This window comes from Siphateles boraxobius, unplaced genomic scaffold (assembly GCF_051911475.1).
Source record: "Siphateles boraxobius isolate OS27281-9 unplaced genomic scaffold, OSU_SipBor_1 30, whole genome shotgun sequence".
NCBI classification, from domain to species: Eukaryota; Metazoa; Chordata; class Actinopteri; order Cypriniformes; family Leuciscidae; genus Siphateles; species Siphateles boraxobius.
In genome coordinates, this window is record NW_027508920.1 from 13,876,943 (window position 1) to 13,899,016 (window position 22,074).

The window sequence follows — 22,074 nt, forward strand, 5'->3', positions numbered from 1 at the left end:
GCTTGATTTTGTCCTCAGGAATTGATTGGATCATAGGAAGTTGGGTGTTGCTAACTAAATGGTGGCAGATCCTTGGATAGGCTGCTCACTGAAGAGCTATGGGTGAAGCGTGAAGTCCAGCTCCCCCTCTCTGGCTGTAATTTGGGCATAATGGGTGTAGCTAGAAGGTCCAACCACACCCTAACCCTACCCAAAACTCTATCCCTCCACCCATTAGATCCACTGAGGTGGAGCTGGACTAGGTCATGCTCAACCTATGAAGTCCAGAGAGGTGGAGCTGGACGTCATGTGGGTCTGAAGTGAGCATTACTTGGATCTGAATGCTAGTATGCAGTCAGTTGTGGAGGATTTTAGTCCCACCCTCTGCCGAGAGATACATCATAAAGAGAACTGGTGTCGAGGGCAAGGGGAGGTTAATATTTTTGATTACCGATTACAAGAGCATATGAATAAAAAAAATAATAATAATGATGTGCACAGATAAATTAATTTAAAAACACTGCAACATCCTGTACAAAACAAAGAAAGATTTGTCCATTTTGATTTCATGGTGACTTCAATCCAATCTACTGTGTATTTGTTTCACAAGTGTGTATGTTTATACTGAATGATCCTATTCACGTAACACAATATGTGTTTATTGTTCTTTTAATTACCTTCTTTATTTCCATATGACAGGGCCTGTGGAAATTGGAAAACATGCGTGACAAAAAAACAATTTCTAAAGAACAGATATTATCTGCAGAATTGTAACATTTGTGTATTGTTATTGCGCTCAGTTTGGCCTGTTGTTGAGGTTATTCTAATCCTCTATTTTAAAAATCAAATGTGTTTATCAGGGCTGGCTTCTAAAAGCAGAGTGAGATAGCGGTTGTTGACAACTCTACTTGGGTCCATTCATAACAGGAAACAACAGCTCATTATCCTTCTGCTGTTGCTCTCTTAGCCACAGCTAAATAAACATTTATATAGTCAAAGAAATTGTTTCCTGGATTTCATAACAAGTTTGTTTTTATTATGTCCAGTATGTGTGATGACTGCAAATATGTTTCCTTAACTCAAGAGTAAGGTTTACTCCTACTATATATTATTGCGTTGCTCATTTAAAGTTTCACTTCAATCTTTCCCTTCGTATGTGTACATGCTAGGTTAACCTGTATTATCATATCCATTTTTGTATCTGAAACACCCCAAACAATTTAATCAACAGAGAAACCAGACAATATCCTAATGAATAAGCTAAATATGTTCTGTGACAAGGCTAAATAATGGATTAAAATTGTTTTTCTTGTGATATGGTTATATGGTGGTAATAAAAACGAGGCAGACACAAGTGCAGTAGAAGAAGCATCTGTATTTGACTATAAAGACATCTAATCCAGTGTCTCTACGCAATTTTCTTTATATATTTCAGTGTAAAAAGCCTATATTCTATAGAAAAGAAACAAAAAAGATAACAGAAAACCGAAAATAACAATCTCTGAAAAAGAAAACATTATAAATCACAATAAGTCCCCATTCACCATTTATTTCAATTAAAATAGAAACATTATCAAGTTTTCTATCATTTTCCCTCAAAACAAATATATATACCTTATATATTTATATGTATTTTCCAAGGCAGTTTGGCATGGCCAACAGACAAAAATGATCATGGCCATAGTATTTCATATCGCAACACAAAGTTTAAAAACATTTCAAATGAGGGCTGAAGCTATGGAAACAGTTGTTTCGCACCAACGGATAGTGGCGGTCAGGTGACCACATACAAGATGGCACCGATAAACGGAGGCAAGTGCAGCCATACACGCAAACAAGCAACCACACACACAAAACATGACGCTCAGAGCCTCAAATGAATGTGTTAAATATGCTATTGTTTTCCCTATACAGAAAAAGAGGTGCTAAATCAGGCCTGACATGAAAATCTCCCAGCTGAAAGCACAAGAGTGGAACCTGACATGGTGGTCCGGTCACGTGTGGTAGATACTGTGCGTACTGCAGGTCTTTTTCTCCAAGATCTGTCTCGTTTTTGCCTCCTTAGTGTTGCATCATAACTTGCCGGCTCTGCGGATCTGTATATGGCCAATACAGTCACTGGGATAAGTGATATGCTTTATTCCCTGAATACAATAACCTTAGACAAGTTTTACGGTGAGCATTTATGTATAACAGGAATCAAGTGTGAGGGTGACGACGTGTACGGTATGTAAATCATTAAGTGGAAAACTAAATATGTAAAACTAAATGTGGAGAGAAAAGAAATGGATGAATGTGAAAGAAAACGATGGCAGGTAAAGGTACAACAAAGCTCATCTTGGGTTGAATTGTAATGATTTAGGGTTAAGTCCCTTGGTGATTATGTGTGTGTGTGTGTGTGTATCCCTGGGTTCTCAGGACCGAGCTATCCCTTCCCATCCATTTCTGTGGGACTATGTAGATCCTCGTTTCTGTAACTCCTGAATAAAGGCTGTGAAAGAACAGATGTTATAATACAAAAATAATCTTCATTTTAAACACACCAGGGACAGCAATGGGAAAAACTTGTTCTCACCTCCGATGATTTCATTCTTGACCTTCTGAAGCTCTTTTCTCACCTCCTCTAACAGTTCCTAAAGAATCAGATAAACACATAGAAACAAATTTATGGTAATATCAAGGTTATTGGGTTGTCGAAATACAAAACTTTCAGTAGTCAATACAAATTTGAATAACACAGTAAAAATTAAAATGCTAAAGAACAAACTCATTTATTTAAAGTCGGCATGAAATGACAGAGTGAAATGGCTTCTTAAACAAAATAAAAGTGTAGGGCTGGATTTGATTTTGCCCATCAGGAATGAATTAGATAGTTGAATCACTAGGGTTTGCGATTGCTGTGATCTCATTTGATTGACAGGTTGTTCGCACTAGTGAACACTCATGGGAGAAGAGAAAAGAGATGTCAGTGCAAGAGGGAGGGGAAGTTAATTTTATGAGCATGAATTTAACAAAAATAATGACGATGCGTACAGATAAATCATTTATAATCATTTATAATTTCATGGTGACTTTAACAAATGTATTACTAAACTAATACCAGTCAATATTTGTTTAACCAAAATAAACTGTATAACAGTTTTTCGCAATTAAATAAATAGATAATTGAGTTTTTTTTTTCTTCAGTAATTTAATCAAGTAAACCATCTGAGAGCTTTTGGTTACCGAATGAACTTTCCAATTTATTCTGACTCCTTTCACCCCGCATTGTTTCCCAGCACAATCAGTGGAAGAAGTCACCGCCACCGGACTGCTCTCTCAACCACATGGAATATAAATATCACTTAAACTAGTGGTTCTCAAACTTTTTTTCACACAATCTCTTCTCTGATGACGTGTTTACTGGCGTGAGGGCGGGACAACCTGTCACTCGCATGAGATCACAGCTATAGCAAACCACAACCATCCAATCAATTCCCGACAGAAAACTCAAGACCATTTTTTGTCCGAGAAGCCGAGAGAAAAATCAAGAGCAAGATCAAACTTAATTATTTACATTCTATGCATCCATTTTTTTTATCCATTCATTGTATTAATTTAGTAGTTTGATTAGTTTATCTCACAAATCCTTCAGAGTAGTCAGCTGACAAACTCCCAAAAATGTACAATATTTGTTTTTATTCAACAATCCTCATTGATTGGTCTTTATTGTTAAGATGAAATTCCTAAGCTGGTGCCTCAAGTTAAAAGCATCCGACACTCACCTTAAGTGATGTGACCAAAATTCACAACTTAATATAATTCATTCAATTAACAATTCACTCAACATAGTTAGTGTTTGATCAAAAACACAGTAACAACGTGAAATATTATTACAATTTAAAATAACTGTTTTCTATTTAAATTAGGGTTGGGCTATATGGCAAAAAAAAAAACATATCGCTGTAATTTTTTGGCAGCTGATATACGGCTATACATCTTGGTAGTTTCTACTTTTTACTATTTGGATTAAAAAAAGTTTGTCTTCATTTAAAAAATTTTTTTTTACATCCTGCCCAATGTTGTCCTACAAACAATGTTCATATTTAAGGCTATACACTACAAATATAGTGTATGTAACTATGTAGGCTATGCTATATATTTTGTGTTAAAAGATAAATAAATCAGAATTGCGAGATATAAACTCACAATTGAGAGTTATAAAGTCAGAATTGTGAGATATAAAAAGGTAATTATTACTTTTTTTCCTAGCGATTGTGATTTTATATCTCACAATGGAGAAAAATGTAGAACTGTGAGATAAAAAGTTGCAATTACCTTTTTTTAAATCAAGTTTCCATGTTTTTTTGACATTCGCGTATGGCTAGCTATTTGTTTATTGACTTCAATTCTGACCTGTTTAATTCGTTCCATCTCTGACTCTCCTTCTCCACTGTCTTGCTCTGCTGATTGGTTAACAGGTTTCATCCTGAAAAGACAGAAAGACAAGTAATTAATAAATAGGTAAAAAGAGGAGGGAAAAGGGAATAAAAAAAAAACGGAAAGGAGAAAGCAACGGCCTGTACACCATCCCAAACGGCAATAGACCAGCTTAAAAGAAGTCCAAAATTACTTTTAGAGTTATTTAGAGGAAAAAACCCTACATCAAAGTCTCATTCACTTCCATGGCTTCAACTGGAACAACGTCACTGCCAAAAAACTGCTGTTCACAAATACGACTGCAATTCATTTCTATAGCCATGTATTTACTTTGAAAAAGTCGAAAGTGAATAACCATCCTTTACAGAGGTTGTGGGCAATATTAGCAGGAAAAAAGCAAGGATACACACTTAAAAAATATACTGGGAGAAAGTGATAATGTGCACCTTTGAACATACAATTTTTGGCTGTTAATTCTAATCTTACATACTAATTTTTTATTTAATTATTATTTTAATGCAGCAAAGTGATGCTGTGGTTTTCAAATTGAAGTTATGGATGTGGAGAGAGCTTTAATACAGGCTCTTACACAGATCTCCTGGAAACAGAAGTAATAAAGTAAGTAACATGAAGTCCCCTGTGGAGAGTAAGAGAATAGCAGCAGAATCAAAGCAATAAACCCAAGCCTGAAGATAAATGTAAAGACCCTTAAATAAATCCTGTAATACTGTTGAAAAAAGCATGTACTACTGCAACAGTGTAGCACAGATCTACAGACACTACAGAAGGCCAAAGAGTTTTCCAAAGCCCACGAGTTTAAAGACAAAACCAGCAAAGATGAAGCCAAACAAGATCAGAAACTCAGATCCAGTCCAGTCTCATGATGGGTCAAGTTAAGTCCAGTCTCTCTGAACAACCAACACTGTGTGTGTGTGTGTGTGTGTGTGTGTGTGTGTGTGTGTGTGTGTGTGTGTGTGTGTGTGTGTGTGTGTGTGTGTGTGTGTGTGTGTGTGTGTGTGTGTGTGTGTGTGTGTGTATGTATCTATCCATACTTTGGTGACAAAATTGCTGTCAATCTGTTTAGAAGTTACAAGTTAGCTAAGTCGGGTCCCTATGAACTAATTTTGGGCATGTTCTCAACAAAAAAAGTGCTTCCTAAAGTAAATGTTCCTTTTCATAGGTTCACTTGACACTGTGTCTGTAGCTGACACTATGGGAACACTCGACAGGTGTGACAGTTTTCTGAAGCTCATACAGAATCTCGCAAATTCATTGGCTAATGGTGCAAGCGCTGCCCTATGAGGTAGTGCTCTACTGAAGCAGCATCTCATTCCCTACTAAGGAACCAGGGTTACATATGTTACAAAAATGTTTTATAAAAAAAAAAATGAAGTTTGTGTTTGTAGAAATTATAACTAGTTGTAAAATGAATAGGTCTATGCAACATTGGTATATTCCCAGTAATACAACAGATATAGAGTACCCTTTAAAAGTTTGAGAAATTAATATTTTTATTAAGCAACTATGCAATAAAATTAGGGGTCGTCAAAATGAATGTGTTAACGGCATGCAAGTAGTATTTTCTATTTTATAGCAGCTTCAGACAGCATTTATGATACTCAATTATGCAAACCGCTTTGTCTAGTATCCTCACAAGCATGAGTTAAATGAGTAAGTCTTAAATGAACATAAAGAGTTGTGAGGCGGGTCTTAAAGCGACAGCGGCCTAATAACAGTCAAATGCAACATTTATTAGGGCTGGGTAAAAAATATCGATTTCTCGATTTTAATCGATTCTCATTTTTACGAACCGATATCGATTCTTAAATCCCAAGAATCGATTAGTCATCCTGTTTTCAGTTGATGAATGAATGGAACATTGTAGCGCGCATCCCATCCAATAAACGCAATAATCTTTGTGCTTTGTTACTATTGATATGAAACAAAGTCTCAGATTTCAAATTACGTCCATTTTCTTACGAAATTCAAAAACATAAATACTGTTTTGGCGCTGTGGCGTGAGATCGCTCTGGCGCAGCTCAAGAGAAGCAACAGCGCCGAGCACACATGATCTTCTCTTCCGCCTTAATATTACCAGTTACAGCGTGAAATAAACATGAATGAGGATCTGAAAGTGTGTTAAAAGATAGAGTATAACTTATCGAAATCCTTGTTGTCACATGGAATCGCTCAATCATTGTTTCAACCGAGGAAAGACGTCAGTGAAACAGCTTGTAAACAATGTCATGTAACGTCACATTTACCTCAGAAAAAACATATCCAGTGACCATGAACTCGTTAGTCAGCTAGAAAAATTAACTCTAGAGAGGAGCATTTTGCTAAATATATGCACCATATTACATATGCATTTTATGTTATTTTATAATTATTTTATGTTTTTCAATATTTGATGCATGTTTGAATAAATCTGGCAAGTTTTTATGACAGCCACCATTTAAATATTTATATTTCATATAACTTTATTATTAGAAAAATAAATAAAAGTGTAATTGTTTGTATACAAATCAGTAAATCTTTACCTTTAATATTAGGCTATAGTAGGCTAATGAAACAATTTTAATGATACAACTGACTCCCATAGTTTACAGCATTGGTTAAGAGATTTGTTTTCCTTGAGAAAATTTGCCATGTATTGTACCTGATATCCAAAATAATCAATATTGAATCGAAATCGAATTGCAAGCTTGTGAATCGAAATCGAATCGAATTGTGAAATTTGTGTCCATACCCAGCCCTAACATTTATTATAATGGGTTTATGTGAAGATTGTTTCAAGTTCCATTAAATTAAAAGTTATTATTTTTTTTAATTTGAAATTTGAAATCTTTCAATTATACTGTAATGTTGAATGGCTACAATTGATTAATAGAGGCATCAGTAGCAGTATTGGTATCGATTTTTCTGGCCTTCAGATGCAATTAAACAAATATTTCAAATATACTGTCTTTATGTTGTTTCTATATTAATTTGGAGATTAAATATTTCAAATATTTTAAAAACTTTAATTGTTAGGTGCAATTAATCACGATTAATAACAGAAAAATGTTTGATTAATTAGTTCATTTTTTTAATCATTTGACAGCACTAATCAAAATGATTAAAAGTGGCAGTAATGACTTTTACATTGTTAAGAAAAATTTCTATTTCAAATAAATGCTGATTTTTTAACGTACTATTCCAAGAATCCTGGGAAAAAATTTATAGTTTCTACAAAAGTTTTAAGCAGTACAACTGTTTTTAACATTGATAATAATAAGAAATGTATGGAGCCCTTAATGGGGCATAGAGATGGAAAAAAATGAGATGGGAGGAAAAATGATGTCTTATAATGCTTTTGTGTTCTCTTGAGAAACGTGAAACAGGAAACGGGAAACCGTCGCGAGAGAACGCAATGCATTGAAATATTTGATTTCCTCCCATCTCATTTTTTTCCCCATCACCATGTCCCTTTAGGGGTTCAGAAGAACTGTTTCTTCAGCATCAAATCAGCATAATGGCTATTTTAGCAAAATGCTAAAATATCAGCTTTGGAGTAGTAAGGAATAAATTGCATTTTAAAGTATTTTGAAATAGAAATGCATGCATTGCATGTTTATGTAAATGTGTGTGTGAAAGCAGGGGAACCAGGGGTGCTGACAGTGTTAGACCATAACCAGATGAGAGCTTACTGTAGTAAAAGTACCTGGTAAGTGGGCTAGTGGAAGAGGGTGATTCCAGACTTCTGGGTGCCGAGTTAGTCCTGTTTGAGACATGTACTGTATATATATACTTCACTTTAAACTACAGGGCCCTATGGACAGACTTACTGTCCATACTCACTCAATAGCTGAAGTTCTTCAAACACCAGACTAACGGAGATTCAGTTCTGTTATATGATTTAGACAAAAGTTTTCAATTCAATATTCAATACAGTTCAATATGCGTCTGTAAATGAGTGTTTACCTGGGCATGGTGGCAGATTTTTCCCATGGTCTCCTAAATTCTGTTAATGAAAAATCACAAATAAGAAAAGACTCTAAATGTCACAAATATCAATCACAAATGCATTGTATTCTCACCGCCTGGGCCTTGACTGTCGGAATCATCCTGAAGATCAACAGGTAAAGGAATAGAAACAGACCGAGAGTAGAATTAAAGAGTGTTTCTACAGCATTCAGTAATAGTGATGGTGTTTCAAGTCTAACTCAATTTTACTTATTTACATTTATAGTAATAGCAGCTATATTTCATCTCAAGTCTATGGAAAAGCTCTATAAATCTTTTGAGAGTTTTGCATGCACTTTAAATAGTTGATCTACAGTAAATTATTTAAAAAAATTGCAGGATTTTCCCCTAAAAACTAGTTAAGCACAAATCTCGCGTCACAACCTATTTCATTGGTCAACTGAACACAGTCTCCTGTTAAGAAAATTTCAGACTTTCAGAAAAATTTAGATAAATCTGATCCCGACAACCAGTAATGCTCTCTATCAGAATATGCTACACTAAGGTTATGGTTATGTTTTAGGGTAGCATTGTGTGGGCAATCAGGACCGTGACTGACAAAACTAATGAAATATTTAGAATCAGTGTGTTTGTGCTTAACTGTGGGAAAAATCAAGCAAATACTTTCTTTGGGAATTGACATATTAACCCATAATGAGCCTCAGAAGATAGAAAGCGTTCTTACATTACTGGGCTCTTCTGCTTTGGGAGGAGGCTTCTCCCCTTTATCGGTTGCTTTTCTCCTGTGTCAGCCGACACAACGACAACAGTTTAAAAAAAAATAACAATCAGTCATTTACAATGAACACACAAGCCAAAGAAATATCATGGGTTATTTACAACTTAATATCTATAGATAGCATCAGTAGCAAGTCTGTAAAATAAAATGAAAGACGCATTAACAGTAATAAATTTGGTGCAAGGATGTGGAACTCATGTTCGTGTCACTCCAAAGCAAGGCTTTCATTCATCATTAAGACAAATTAAAGACAAATGAAGAAATGAAACCTTGAATGAAACCTGAGAGTTTTTGTGGATCAATGTATGCGAGTAAAAGCCTAAATTAAAGGGATAGTTCACCCAAAAATTAATTTACTCACCCTCAAAGCCATCCTAGGTGGATATGACATTCTTCTTTCAGACGAATACAATCAGAGTTATCTTTTTAAAAAAATCTGTCATATAAAGCGATTGTGTCTCTTCAGAAGATTTAGATTGAATGTATGGATTATATTTAGGAACATTTGTAACAAAAAAGGCGAGTAAATTATAGTTTTCATTTTTGGGTGAACTAACCCTTTAAGGGGGGCATTTGTCAATTTACCCTAATAAATTAAATATTTATTTTTACAAATATCGCTCTCGTCTCAAATTATTTGTATATATAGGCTATATATAGTTTCTATAGATATAATCAACAACTTTAAATGAATTGTTTTATATTTCTCCATTGTTTTTTGTCTCCATCAATTGTCATTCGCAATGCTTGATGGGATTGAAGTAATTTCCCTCATTATAGCCGTTAAGTATACAGTCTTGTACCTTTTTTTTTGGTCTGAATTTCAAATACTCTTTGCTTCAAATCAAAATTTGTGATGTTAGGATTCACATCGTAGCTAGTTGGCGTAGTTCATGGCTTATTATAATGCTTTAACAAAGACTTTAAAATCCCTATGGGAAAAAAATAATTGGAAAAATACTTCCCGAACCTGAGCTGCTGAAACAGTGGATGCACTAAAGTACTCTATAAAGTTCTGCACCTCGAATTACAGGAATTATGTCAGTAATGCAGAACAACAAGTTCTACCACCTAGTCATGCCTCTTCATGAAATATCAACAACAAAAATATATATATATATCAATATCAAAATGCTCAAATATTAAATATTTTTGTAATGAGCAAATTCATGCAAGTGCTTCACATTTCTGCTATTAAAGCCTCCAGCCCCCTTTCAAGGTCATTACGAAAGTACTTCGATCAACAGCCATCTTGGTAAAAGCCCAGGATGTTATTTTCTAATCACGCAAGAACATCTTTTAGGTTAGTCAGGGAAAGACAAAAATATCCAAAACCAACTAACAAGACTAAATTGCAATAATGTATTCCATCCGTCTAGTATGTGGTCACTTTATGCATTTGGAATTAATTCAGACACTGAGAATCTGTTCTTATTTAGAACTGGTTCCACCTTTAAATAAATAAAAAATACCAGAACCAAATGTCTTTTGGTTCTTGAACATGCAGAATCGAATCGGTGGAACAACGCTTCTACTGAATCAATGTGTGAAACATACACTGGCTGAATAAATGAGTCTGGTTCTTTTTAGTAAGTCTAAAAGAAAGCGTGAACAGTGCAGCCCAGGTCAAATTACTCTTATGAGCTGGCTGAATGAAAGAAACACTATTACTACATTTTTGTATGTTTAATATTTTTATTATGTATTTATTGCATTATATGTATCCGCATGTAGTTAGAACAAATGACTGGATTGCATTTATGGCGCCACTAAAAAGGTCTGTTAAAAGTGATTAAATGTATCTGTAAACAGATACCTTTTGAAAGAGCTATATGGTATTTATTTCTAATTTGTTATCTATTGCTCAAATGTGAAATGAATGAATCAGTTGCTAACAGATTGCTGATGGAGGTAAATACAAATTAAATTTTCAAAAACAAAAACAGAAGCATTTTTAACAGAACTGCTAAATAAATGGAATTGGAGTCAGGGGGAGCCTTGAAGGTTAGCAAAAAAACCACAAGTAAGCGTAAGAACACTGCAGAGAAATGGATGTCAATGGAGGAGAGGCTTCAGTACACTGAATAAACTGCTTATGACTCAATAGCCAATCGGCTACTCTTCAACATATTTACCATTAAATATTCAGTTTGGATTGATCATTTTGCAACAGGTAGGATTCTGTTTTGCTATCAATATCCACAAACAGCGTTGAACTATCGTACAACTCTGACAGCAACTCAATGACGTTGAAGCAATATTGTGTTTGGTTATCAAAAGGCAAATGTGATCCAAGTTGGCCGCCGTTTCATCTCATGGTAGAGCAGCAGTTTGATATCTTTCCATTTTAGAGAATCTTTTAATGTGACAGCTCAGTTCCTGCCCTTTTTTACAAACTGAGATTGAGCTGATTATATTGTTATATCACGATTATATTGGTCAATTTTGTATTGTAATCACGATTATTTAACACGATTAGAAGTGGGTGATATGACCAGAATCTTATATGAGCTTGCATATCTTGCATAATTTTTTATATAGTATATTTTGTTGGAAATAAGGTTCACGACAGTCACATTACATGATTTGACTGATTAGGACGTTAAGGTGGGGAGAAAGTGCGCTGCTTTAAAGGAAAGGATCGGAATGTGGCAGAATAATCGGTTTATCTCAATTATCATGTTATCATAATCGTTGGAGGCCCAAATTAAAATCGAAACTTAAATTCAATTAATCGCACAACCCTAATCTGAGCGACGGACTGAAATTATTATGGTAACTGAGAGCCTGCTACTCATGCATAACATCATCATTAGGCTGTAAACAATTTGAAAAATTCCTTCAAACTCCTTAAAACTGAGACATGTTCCAATGTTAACGGGGAGGTACGTTTGTGATTACACATTTATCGTATGGTTTTGAATTTTTTCTGATCATTTTTCTACTGACCGTCGTGCTAGAATTGCGCTCATCTCTCCCATCAGGCCTCCTCCTCCTCCTCCTCCGCTGGGCAGAGATACACTGCTGCGGCTGCTGTCTGCTTTAGGCGCTGCCGCCACACTGGCCGCAGCACTGCCTCCTCCAGCAGCAGCCTCATCCTGCAGGGGGAAGCACTGAGTCAATACCAGCAGACAAAATGGGTAACACTTGATTTTACAGTGTCCTTGTTACGCATGTTACATGTACTTACCATAGTAATAACAGTAAATTAGGCATAATTACATGAACCTAACTCTCAACCAAACCCTAATCCTACCCTAACCCTATAGTAAGTACATGTAGTTAATTAATATTACTCAGTACTTAAATATAGAATTACACTAACAATGACACCTTAAAAAAAGTGTAACCGCAAAATGTTATAGGAGTTCAGTCTCAACATTTAAACTACTGAACAAACTGAATAACATGTACATTTGTTTGTAATTTCATCTTTGTGAATGGATATCTTCATTATTCATTGTTTCACTGTATTCAGGGGAACATTTAGGCCTGTTCACACCAAGAACGATAACTATGAAGATAATTATATTAGCATCCACACTGATGCACCCATAAAGTTCTTATAATAGTGCGCTGTGGTTACGTCATTTCCCGCTTTAAATGCTTTAGCTCATCAAAGTGGAGTGGATGCTGATTGGCTGTCAATGTTTTTTTCGTTCATCAGTTGGGAAAAAAAAAACGTTATGAAAGTGAATCCAACAATATCTTTCCTCTGTGTCTTTATCGTTATTGTTGTGGTGTGGACTTACCTATTCTCATTCAATTAGAACATTTATTAAAACTGTATAGTTAACGCAAGTGTTACCATCCTTGTGTAAACGGCCCTTTATGCTCTTATTTCACATCTGGCTTTGTATGTGATTGGTTCAATTCAATTGACATTTGTTTGTATAGTGCTTTTCACAATACACATCGTTTCAAAGCAGCTTTACAGAGAGCTCAGACAGAAAAGAAAGCTGGGTAACACTTTATTTTACAGTGTCCTTGTTACATATGTTACATGTAATTACCATAGTAATAACAGTAAATTATGCCTAATTACATGCAATTAACCCTCAACCAAATCCTAATCCTACCCTAACCCTATAGTAAGTACATGTAGTTAATTAATATTACACTGTACTTAAATATTTAATTACACTGTAACAATGACACCTTAAAATAAAGTGTAACCGAAAGCTGTTATCATAGGAAATGTACATATACAAAATCACAGTTAGTGAAACATGTATCAACTTAATGTAATAATTTAAGTAAGAAACAATGAGCTCATTGAAGTAATGAATACTTGTTAGTTAACAAATGATTATGAAATTTAGAAAAATGTAGCATTGGTGCATGTTGATTCAGAGTTGGTTGTCACCTTCTACCCTATTTCTATGATCTACATAATTTTTGTAAACCTTTAGTAAACAAGTTTTAGATTTGCCAGTAATTCATTCTCTGTTTCTCGATTTTCTACTTCTACTTAATAAAAATTCCTGGTCTTTCAATTGTGCATGCATGATTCAAAAGGGCACGTTATTCCAAGAAAAAAGAAAAAAAGTGTATCATTAAAATGCAATAACCTGCTCGTCCTCTGAAAGGAATTTCATTTTCGTGTGACTCCACCAAGGCCATAAATAATGTTACAAGGAAGTGACACATTATTTCAACCTCTGGAAACTCTCTTATTGTGATTCTCATGTCACTCATTGTCTCACCTTGGCCACTTTGCGCAGTTTGGCAGCTGCCAGAGCAGCAGCGAGACCCCCGCCACCTGCTCCTCCTTCCCCACCTCCACCTCCTCCAGAAGAGGGCAGAGGAGGAGCAGGAGGAGGTGGAGCTCCTCCTCCTCCCATTGGGGGAGGCCCAGGTGGTGGGGGGGGTCCAGACGGAGGGGGCCCAGGGGGAGGTGGAGGTCCAGGGGGAGCCGGAGGGCCTCCAGGGGCCAGTGGTGGTGGAGGAGGAATGACTACAGTAGAACAACAGCATATGATTTACACACACACACAAAAAAATTACATTTAAATTAAATATGTATTAGCTCAGAAATAGGGGTAGAGAGGTTTGGTTTGTAGGGGTGAGAATCGTCATTGGTCTCGTGAATCAAGCAGTCCGATATATAAACTCCCTTTTTATTTGATCTGCTCCAAGAAAGTACACAATTTAAGTCTGAACACAGCAGACGACAGGAGCATTTAGAACTAATAAACACTAGTAAATACTAAAAACGCATGAAACTGTCAAGTAGTGTACTGAAGTTACAATAATGCTAACACACGCACACACACGCTGTAAATGTTAAAATAGTGGGAACATTATGTATCACTTGCTTTTGTGTTTCGCCTCCCTCCGCCATTTTACACTAGCGCGACGAATCACGTCAAAGAAGCGTCGGTAGGCTATAACGGCTATAATCGATTATGATCTATCACTGCATCTATATGGAATCATCCGCATCCCAATGCATCGTAGAAAAAATTAATTTCAACACCCCTATTGGTTTGACAAAAAAATTTTTTATTATTGGTATACATGTATAATGTTTTATTTAAAATTATAAAATTAATATTATTTTTTCAATTTTAAATAATAATATTACATTTTTAAAAACTGCTGATTCTACTGTAACCTGATTGTTAAAGCAATGACAACAATGACATAACATCACTGTGCATTCAACAGAAAAAAAGAAAATCTCTACTCAGAAGACAGCAATAATCTATACACAGAGTTTCTCCGTTGAGGTGAAACACTTTCTACTGACCTGGAGCTGCTTGCCGTTCTCTTTCAAGTCGTTCTCTTTCTTGTCTTTCTCTTTCAAGTCGTTCTCTTTCCTGTCGTTCTCTCTCTTGTCTTTCTCTTTCCTGTCTCTCTCTCTCTAGCTGCTCCAACCTCTGCTGTTCCAATCTGCAGGGGAAAAACATGAAGAAGGCATTGCAATTATTTTGGCAATTTTAAATTACATTTGTGAGTCAATAAGCGAATAATTAAATCATGAAAAATGTCAAATTAAATAAATAAAAAATGTTTTTGAAATAATTTGAATATAATGCATTCTTCCAAATGAAAGTCAAATCAAAACAGAAATATTGATAAATCGTCCACATTGCATACATCCAAGTGTAACGGATTATCGAAGAAAAAAAATAACTATTCACAAATAAAACCTATAAAAAAAACACATAGGGTGAAAATAGATCTTGATTTGACACTGTTGCCAATGCCGTCACTGGGGTGAATCGGTGGGATGAAATTATTTGGTGGGTTTACATATTTTGAATAATTCTGAGACCTCTTAAATGAGCCTGTATATATAAAACAAACGTACACGCATAAACATACATACTCTTTGAGGCACTTAAAAGACTGCAATGCCAAGTTTCAAGTTAAGTCAAGCCTCTCTGAGAGCCATTCAAAACATTTCAGTCAAGTCAAGACATGAGTCAACAGGCTCCATGTTAAGTCTTTATCAAGGTAACCATAACAACAGACAGAGAGAGAGAGAGAGAGAGAGAGAGAGAGAGAGAGAGAGAGAGAGAGAGAGAGAGAGAGAGAGAGAGAGACTGACTGTAATGGAGTTTAATGGACCTTGTGGTAAAGGAGTCTGTGATTTAGTCTTAGTCTTTAGTCTATTAGCATAGATTATGTTAATATTTGATATTTAAAACACTATTATTACCACTATAAAATTGCTTTAAAAATCATTTACTGTACAATTCCCATATCCAAGAGTGTCAATTTACAACTTTATTTACAGGCTATAAACTGATCTAATAAACTGACTAAATGCATTCATATTCAGCAGACTGAAATTGTATTAATAATTCTGTAATTCAATTTCTTGCCAGTAGCAGCGCAGCAATTGTAGTTACTTTAAACCAACTTGTGTGAAATTTTGCAGTCAATTGTCTATTATCAATAGTGTAGAACTCACACAGAAGTCACTTTCAAATTAAGCAGCTTTCTGTTGGTCAACGCAGCAAACTTGCATAACCATCTTGACCTCATTGCAAAATCTGCATGGGGAAATCTTTTGCCCTCACGTAAAATTCTCAATCGTGTGGATTTCAATTGAATTCACTGAATTTCGCCAACGGCAATTCACAGAACAATAAATTTGGCCACACCTTTAGGCAGCAATATTTCCCAGCAGAAAACCTTTAACCAATCAAATAATGGCAAAGTAACCTAAATTAGCTGTGCAGTAGAGGTCCATAAACAATTTAAACACTGTGGATTATTTGGTAATTCAGTCGTAGTTTCGACGCAGGCATTGCAAACCGACTTTTATGATATGGATCTGCCAACAACGCCACAAACAAGTAAGTAACATGTTTATTCCAATGCCTGATCTGTGATCAGTGATTTCTGATGTGTTGCCTAATCAAGTTCGGACAGATAATCTTTCTCTCAAAATCATTCAATACTCTTTATGCATCAGTAAATCAAGCCAGTGACTAAAAGATCAACTTCACATCGTTTCTCTTAGCAGGATGATTAAAGTATATACAGAAAGAGATCAAAGAACGATCCTGTTCCAATCGCCCAAGCGGTCAATCACACAGCGCGAGTTTATCTGGACACTTGCCAAAACTCGTTATGAAATCAATGACACTGTTACGCTGCACAACGAAGCTCTTACTGTATTTGAATATTGTTTGCATTGTTATTTGGTGAAAGCATTCGTGAGGAGCAGAAATTACAATGATAAGATCAACAGACTGCCTGTCATCTGTTCAATGCTCATCACTGCAACCTTTCATGTGATGGAATAGATCCAAATACTTTAAAAACTTCTCACGATTCGTTAATTTTGATAGCTATAATAGTAAAAACATAGTCAAAGTATTTGAGAGATTTCCATATGTAATGCTAGCCATTTCGTATGCAAACATGTCAGCCAATCACAGCAGTGGGCGTTTACACTGAAGTCTCACAGCAGACACGCCCCTTCAAGCAGAGCGTTTAAATCAGAGGGTAAGATCAGGCTTGGAAAAAATCCTTTTTTTCTAAATTAAGACAATTTTTGATGTAAAAATCATACTAACATTATAAGGGCACCCCGGGGAACATTATAAAATAATCCAGTTCATGACCCCTTTAATAACTGTGTAAAGTGCACCAATAATGGAATAATTCAGTTCATCTAAAAAACAGCTCTGGTGAAAACAGTGAGGTCATTGTCCAGGTCAGTTCAGTTCTCATCCAATAGCGTAAGTGCATTAAAAGTGCCTTGTGTAATATCCGCAAAAAAAATCAATTCATACTCCACATTCCATACCAGATGGGGGCAGTCTACCTCCAGAAAGTGAACTGATCTACTCTAGAGTAACAAACGAGAAACAGCATAGTCTCTATGCTCCGCCCCTACCTTCACAACGACCCTAGAGCCATAGCCGAAGCCGAACCAACTCCTAATAGAGGACGTTTTGAGTCCAGAGGAACATTGGTTGAGGTCAAGTGATTTTTAAATGACATCTTCAAGCTACTCCCCTTCATCAGTGAATGTTCATATTCGTTTTGTTCATATTACATTTGTATTGTTAGTTTGAATTACATTAATTTGACAGACAGCATTCGCTGCTGTTGACCAAGCTAGCGCCATTCAGAACTGCCAATCTCACAAATTCACCGTCACCGATTCTGTCAATGTTATTACGCAATTCAAACAAAAAATACCGTTTTGGCGCTTGTAAATGTTAACGTTACACGACAGATCCCTAGCGCACGTGAACCGATCATCTCTAACGTTACTAGCTAATAGTAAAAACACACGAACACTGTTGAAAAATACAGTATGTTACAACTTACCAAAATGTATTCTTCATACATAATACCGACCAATCATTTTTTTAATCAGCGTGCAGAGGTCAATAACATAGCTGGAGAATAAATATGTCAGATTTACCTCAGGAAACCAATTTAGTAAACATAATATAGCTCACGTAGTTCTCATTACACCTTTCAATGTAGCCATCGCTAACTTTAGAACTTATATCGAACAGCTTTCGATACATTTCTATGTTATAACTTCCCGAAAAAACTAAACAAACATATAAAACAAACTTCTGCTCCTTTTTTTATCCGATTTTATTTGTGATTCTGAGCGCGTTTTTTTCCCTGCAGCGGGTGGTTGTGGTAAGTGTCTCTTGCCAAGGGCTTCAGCCATTCTTCCGCTCTCTTCCCTGAACTGAACTGTAGTAGTGGGGTGTACTTTCCACACGACTGACATCAGGTTCAAATACGCCCACAAGCCGTGCGACTTATTCGTGTATTGCTGTTTGGCTGGTGTTGCCCGCATACCGCCTCCCATGGCCGAAACTGTTATTATGACATCTGTCGGGCCGGGGCTAGTAATTTAGCATGCTAATTCAGGTTGACATCTCTGCAACACTATAACTTTTCATTTTTTTAATGACATCATCGCCCGTATTTCTTCTCATTCTTTTGAGCCGTGTAACTCATTTTTTGTATATTTTTAACTCAATTCTGACACATGGCACCTTTAAAGTAAATAATATTGCAGAATAATAATAATATTGCTTTTCCCCAACAAGATTTTAAATTTAAAAAGACATACATTTCATTTTTTTACCCTGTAGTATCCAGAAAGAAGAAAAGGGGCCTGACCCAGACTTTTGCCCCATCACTTCAGGGGCTCACGGAAAGCTAAAGACTGAGCGTTAATACCAGTAAATCCCTTGAGAGTGTGTGCTTTCTTGTGTGTGTGCGCATCTGTAAATGAGGTCAAAGATTGACCAAGGAAACAGCGAACAAAAACAAAACCACTTAATGAAAATAATGGTAAAATAAAACCTTTCAAATTCTTTGTTACACACACACACACAACAACAAATAAGTTTGTACCTTTTCTGTTGTTCCAGCTCTTCTGGTGATGGTCCATTGGACACGGGCCGTGTGGGGAAACCTAATGACAATGCAGTTGTAAAAGGTTGTGTTGAACAGATACACACTGTCACAATGGGGTGTAAATGTTAGTATACGTTACCTCCATCAGGGATGGAGTTGAGGATCTCGAGCGCGTGCATCATGCCATTGGCGAACAGCGCTGCATCTTCCTTGCTGCCAAAATTGAGTCCCCACACCTGCCGAGCGTCCCGCCATTGGTGGAAGTTTGGCGTGGCCTGATTATATTTTAATCCCTTTACAATTGGACAATTCATCACAACCTGTACAAGAAAAGACACACATGTCTAAATGTAAATTAAGCCATACATGCACACAAGTATAAACAAATTTCTCTTTTATTATTGAGTTTAATTATTCATGGATATTCGTGCATAATGTGACGAACATTTTAAAATGAAATTATTTTTTTAAATGCAATTCATATATATTATTACTTGAATACACTTCTTTTATGATGAACATACATTTCTGAATAATTTTCATTTATTTTTTGTTACTTTTGCAGGTCTCTTTTGTTGGCAAGGTGATGCAATTGTACTGCGAGTTAAAGGGATATTTCACCCAAAATTGAATATTACCCAATGATTTACACACCCTCAAGCCATCCTAGGTGTATATGACTTTCTTCTTTCAGACGTACATTTGGAGACATTAAATGTCATCCATCCATTATAAAAGAACTACACATGGCTCCAGGGGTTAATAAAGGCCTTCTGAAGCAAAGCGATGGGTTTGTGTAGGAAAAAAATCAATTTTAAAACTTTATAAACTAAAATAACTAGCTTCCGAAAAAAGGCCATAGGCATCGATTTATTGTGAAAGAGTACCCTCTGACCCGACAGTTCTGACCCGACTGGTTCTCAAAACAATTCCTGAAAAATCAGGACACATTCTTGTGTGCAAGAACTAAACAACTGAAGGAACCTAAATGCAAGGTTCTCAAAGAGCGTTTCGAAAAACAAAACAATTGTTTTAATTGAAGATACACAAATGTGAATAACCCTTAAAAAAGATTGATAAATGCAATTGAAAATATGGACTGCCATGGACTGTAGGCCTATGGCAAACATACATTAAACCCTATGAAATAATATTAATCTCTAAATTCACTTTTCTAAAAGAGAATTCACTCGTCTGCCACCATAAATAATTTCTCCTAAATTATCTACTTTTGGATGCTTTTATTTCAGTAAATATTAATATATGATTTTTTGCGATTATTTAAACTTTTTAATGAATCCAAGAATGAATACAGCATAAAAACAAAGACTACATGTCCAAGAACAAGGCACATGCATTTTAAACAAGATCTAGATTCACATATATTTAAATGCACCAAATGATTTGCTCATACTTAAAGTAGTTCAACCCCAAAGTGTCACATTTGTAAACTTATTTGTATATTCCAGCAAGAACATTATGCTTGTTTAACAGACTGTCCACGAGGGGGCTCTATCGCCACAGAGCACATGAGTGTGTGTGTGTGTGTGTGTGTGTGTGTGTGTGTGTGTGTGTGTGTGTGTGTGTGTGTGTGTGTGTGTGTGTGTGTGTGTGTGTGTGTGTGTGTGTGTGTGTTTGTGTATGTTTCAGGGATTCCTTATGTTATAAGAATTAGAATAAGAATACTAAGAATAGTAATAACAGAAATCTTTGACCTTGTGGAGATATTTTTTGGTCTCCATGAAGAAATCAGCTTATAAATCATACTAAATTATGTCGTTTGGAAAAGTAAAAAAGTAGAAAGTTTTCTTTGTCGACGAAACACTGAGGATAGAAGGTGCCCACTTGAAGACCCTAGAGATGTTCCCTACTCCGCTCAATCCAGAGGGTTGTTATGGGGGGACCGCACTGTGGTTGCAGCCGTTGTGTGTGCTGACGCGCAAATACACTACAGCTATTAACACCAGACAGAAGGAGATTCACGTCACCAGATGGAAGGAAGCGTAAATGGATGGAGAAGCATAGGTTACTGTAAAGCTACGTCTTAGTTGGTGCTTATCTTGGCGAAAGCCGAGTACAAATCAGCATGAAGTTTTAACATCTACTCTCGTGTAATGGAAATCATGTGCTGGATAGGTTTCGGGTAAGGATTAGGGGACTGGAAATATATTTTGTACAGTGTAAAAATCATTCTATGGAAAGTCCCCATAAAACATGGAAACCTGTGTGTGTGTGTGTGTGTGTGTGTGTGTGTGTGTGTGTGTGTGTGTGTGTGTGTGTGTGTGTGTGTGTGTGTGTGTGTGTGTGTGTGTGTGTGTGTGTGTGTGTGTGTGTGTGTGTGTGTGTGTGTGTGTGTGTGTGTGTGTGTGTGTGTGTGTTCGTCTTCAGTGAATGTGCTGACACTTCGTTTCTCTGTTTGTATTACAATCATGAATTCCATAAAGCAGAGCAGTAGAGAGAAAGGGAAGAGAGAGAAGAAAAGAAGAAAATGTCCAAAAAAGCTCAACATGCCATCCACACAGAAGCACCGTCATCAAAATACACATAAACCAACTAAGAAAGCAGACACTGATAAACAGTGACGGAAAGAGATAAAAGTCACTGAGTCATTCAGACAAAGAAAAATGAGTTTGAGGAATCAGACAGATGGACTGTGGAGAGGTAGAGACATGGGAATGGGGGAGGAGGGCCTAACTGGCACAGGAAATGGTTTGGCTATCTTACAGGAAACAACATCTACTTTAGTAGTCATCTCTGGAGAGCATTTGTGAATGTGCGTATAGAGGGGGCGACAGTGCTGGGAGAGGGAAGAGAGAACTCAAGATAGAGGGATACAGGTGATGGATGGACTGTAAAACTGGGAAAAAGAGAAATTATTTCCATTGTGTCAGTTAGAGGAATATTTCACCCAGACGTTTAGTAGAATGTCCAGGCTGTTTTTTTCTATTTGTTGAAAGTTGATAGATGCTGAGGATGTTAAGCTTCAAAAATGACAAAACAAAAAGCCTATATGATTTGTGCACTATATTCAAATGGGACAATTAAGTAAAACAACGTGAGTTTTAAGTCAGTTT

The 22,074-nt window shown here is 36.2% G+C and overlaps 1 protein-coding gene across 4 annotated transcripts in view; it reads right to left on the bottom strand.

Annotated features, from left to right (window-relative positions):
• Nucleotides 1-1,334: 1,334 nt before the first annotated feature.
• vaspb (vasodilator stimulated phosphoprotein b) overlaps nucleotides 1,335-22,074 on the bottom strand; it is a 55,400-nt gene continuing 34,660 nt past the window's right edge. For 2 of the 4 annotated variants that reach the window (XM_077248275.1, XM_077248274.1), the window contains 12 exons: nucleotides 19,140-19,320; nucleotides 18,998-19,058; nucleotides 14,895-15,037; nucleotides 13,849-14,099; nucleotides 12,092-12,240; nucleotides 9,089-9,146; nucleotides 8,478-8,505; nucleotides 8,362-8,401; nucleotides 8,102-8,158; nucleotides 4,375-4,447; nucleotides 2,555-2,612; nucleotides 1,335-2,470 (listed from right to left, as the gene is read on the bottom strand). In XM_077248275.1, coding sequence (XP_077104390.1) covers nucleotides 2,433-2,470; nucleotides 2,555-2,612; nucleotides 4,375-4,447; nucleotides 8,102-8,158; nucleotides 8,362-8,401; nucleotides 8,478-8,505; nucleotides 9,089-9,146; nucleotides 12,092-12,240; nucleotides 13,849-14,099; nucleotides 14,895-15,037; nucleotides 18,998-19,058; nucleotides 19,140-19,320 — 1,137 coding nt within the window. In that variant the 3' untranslated portion in view covers nucleotides 1,335-2,432. The remainder of the gene's footprint in view (nucleotides 2,471-2,554; nucleotides 2,613-4,374; nucleotides 4,448-8,101; nucleotides 8,159-8,361; nucleotides 8,402-8,477; nucleotides 8,506-9,088; nucleotides 9,147-12,091; nucleotides 12,241-13,848; nucleotides 14,100-14,894; nucleotides 15,038-18,997; nucleotides 19,059-19,139; nucleotides 19,321-22,074) is intronic. The other 2 variants (XM_077248277.1, XM_077248276.1) reach the window with 1 other exon arrangement.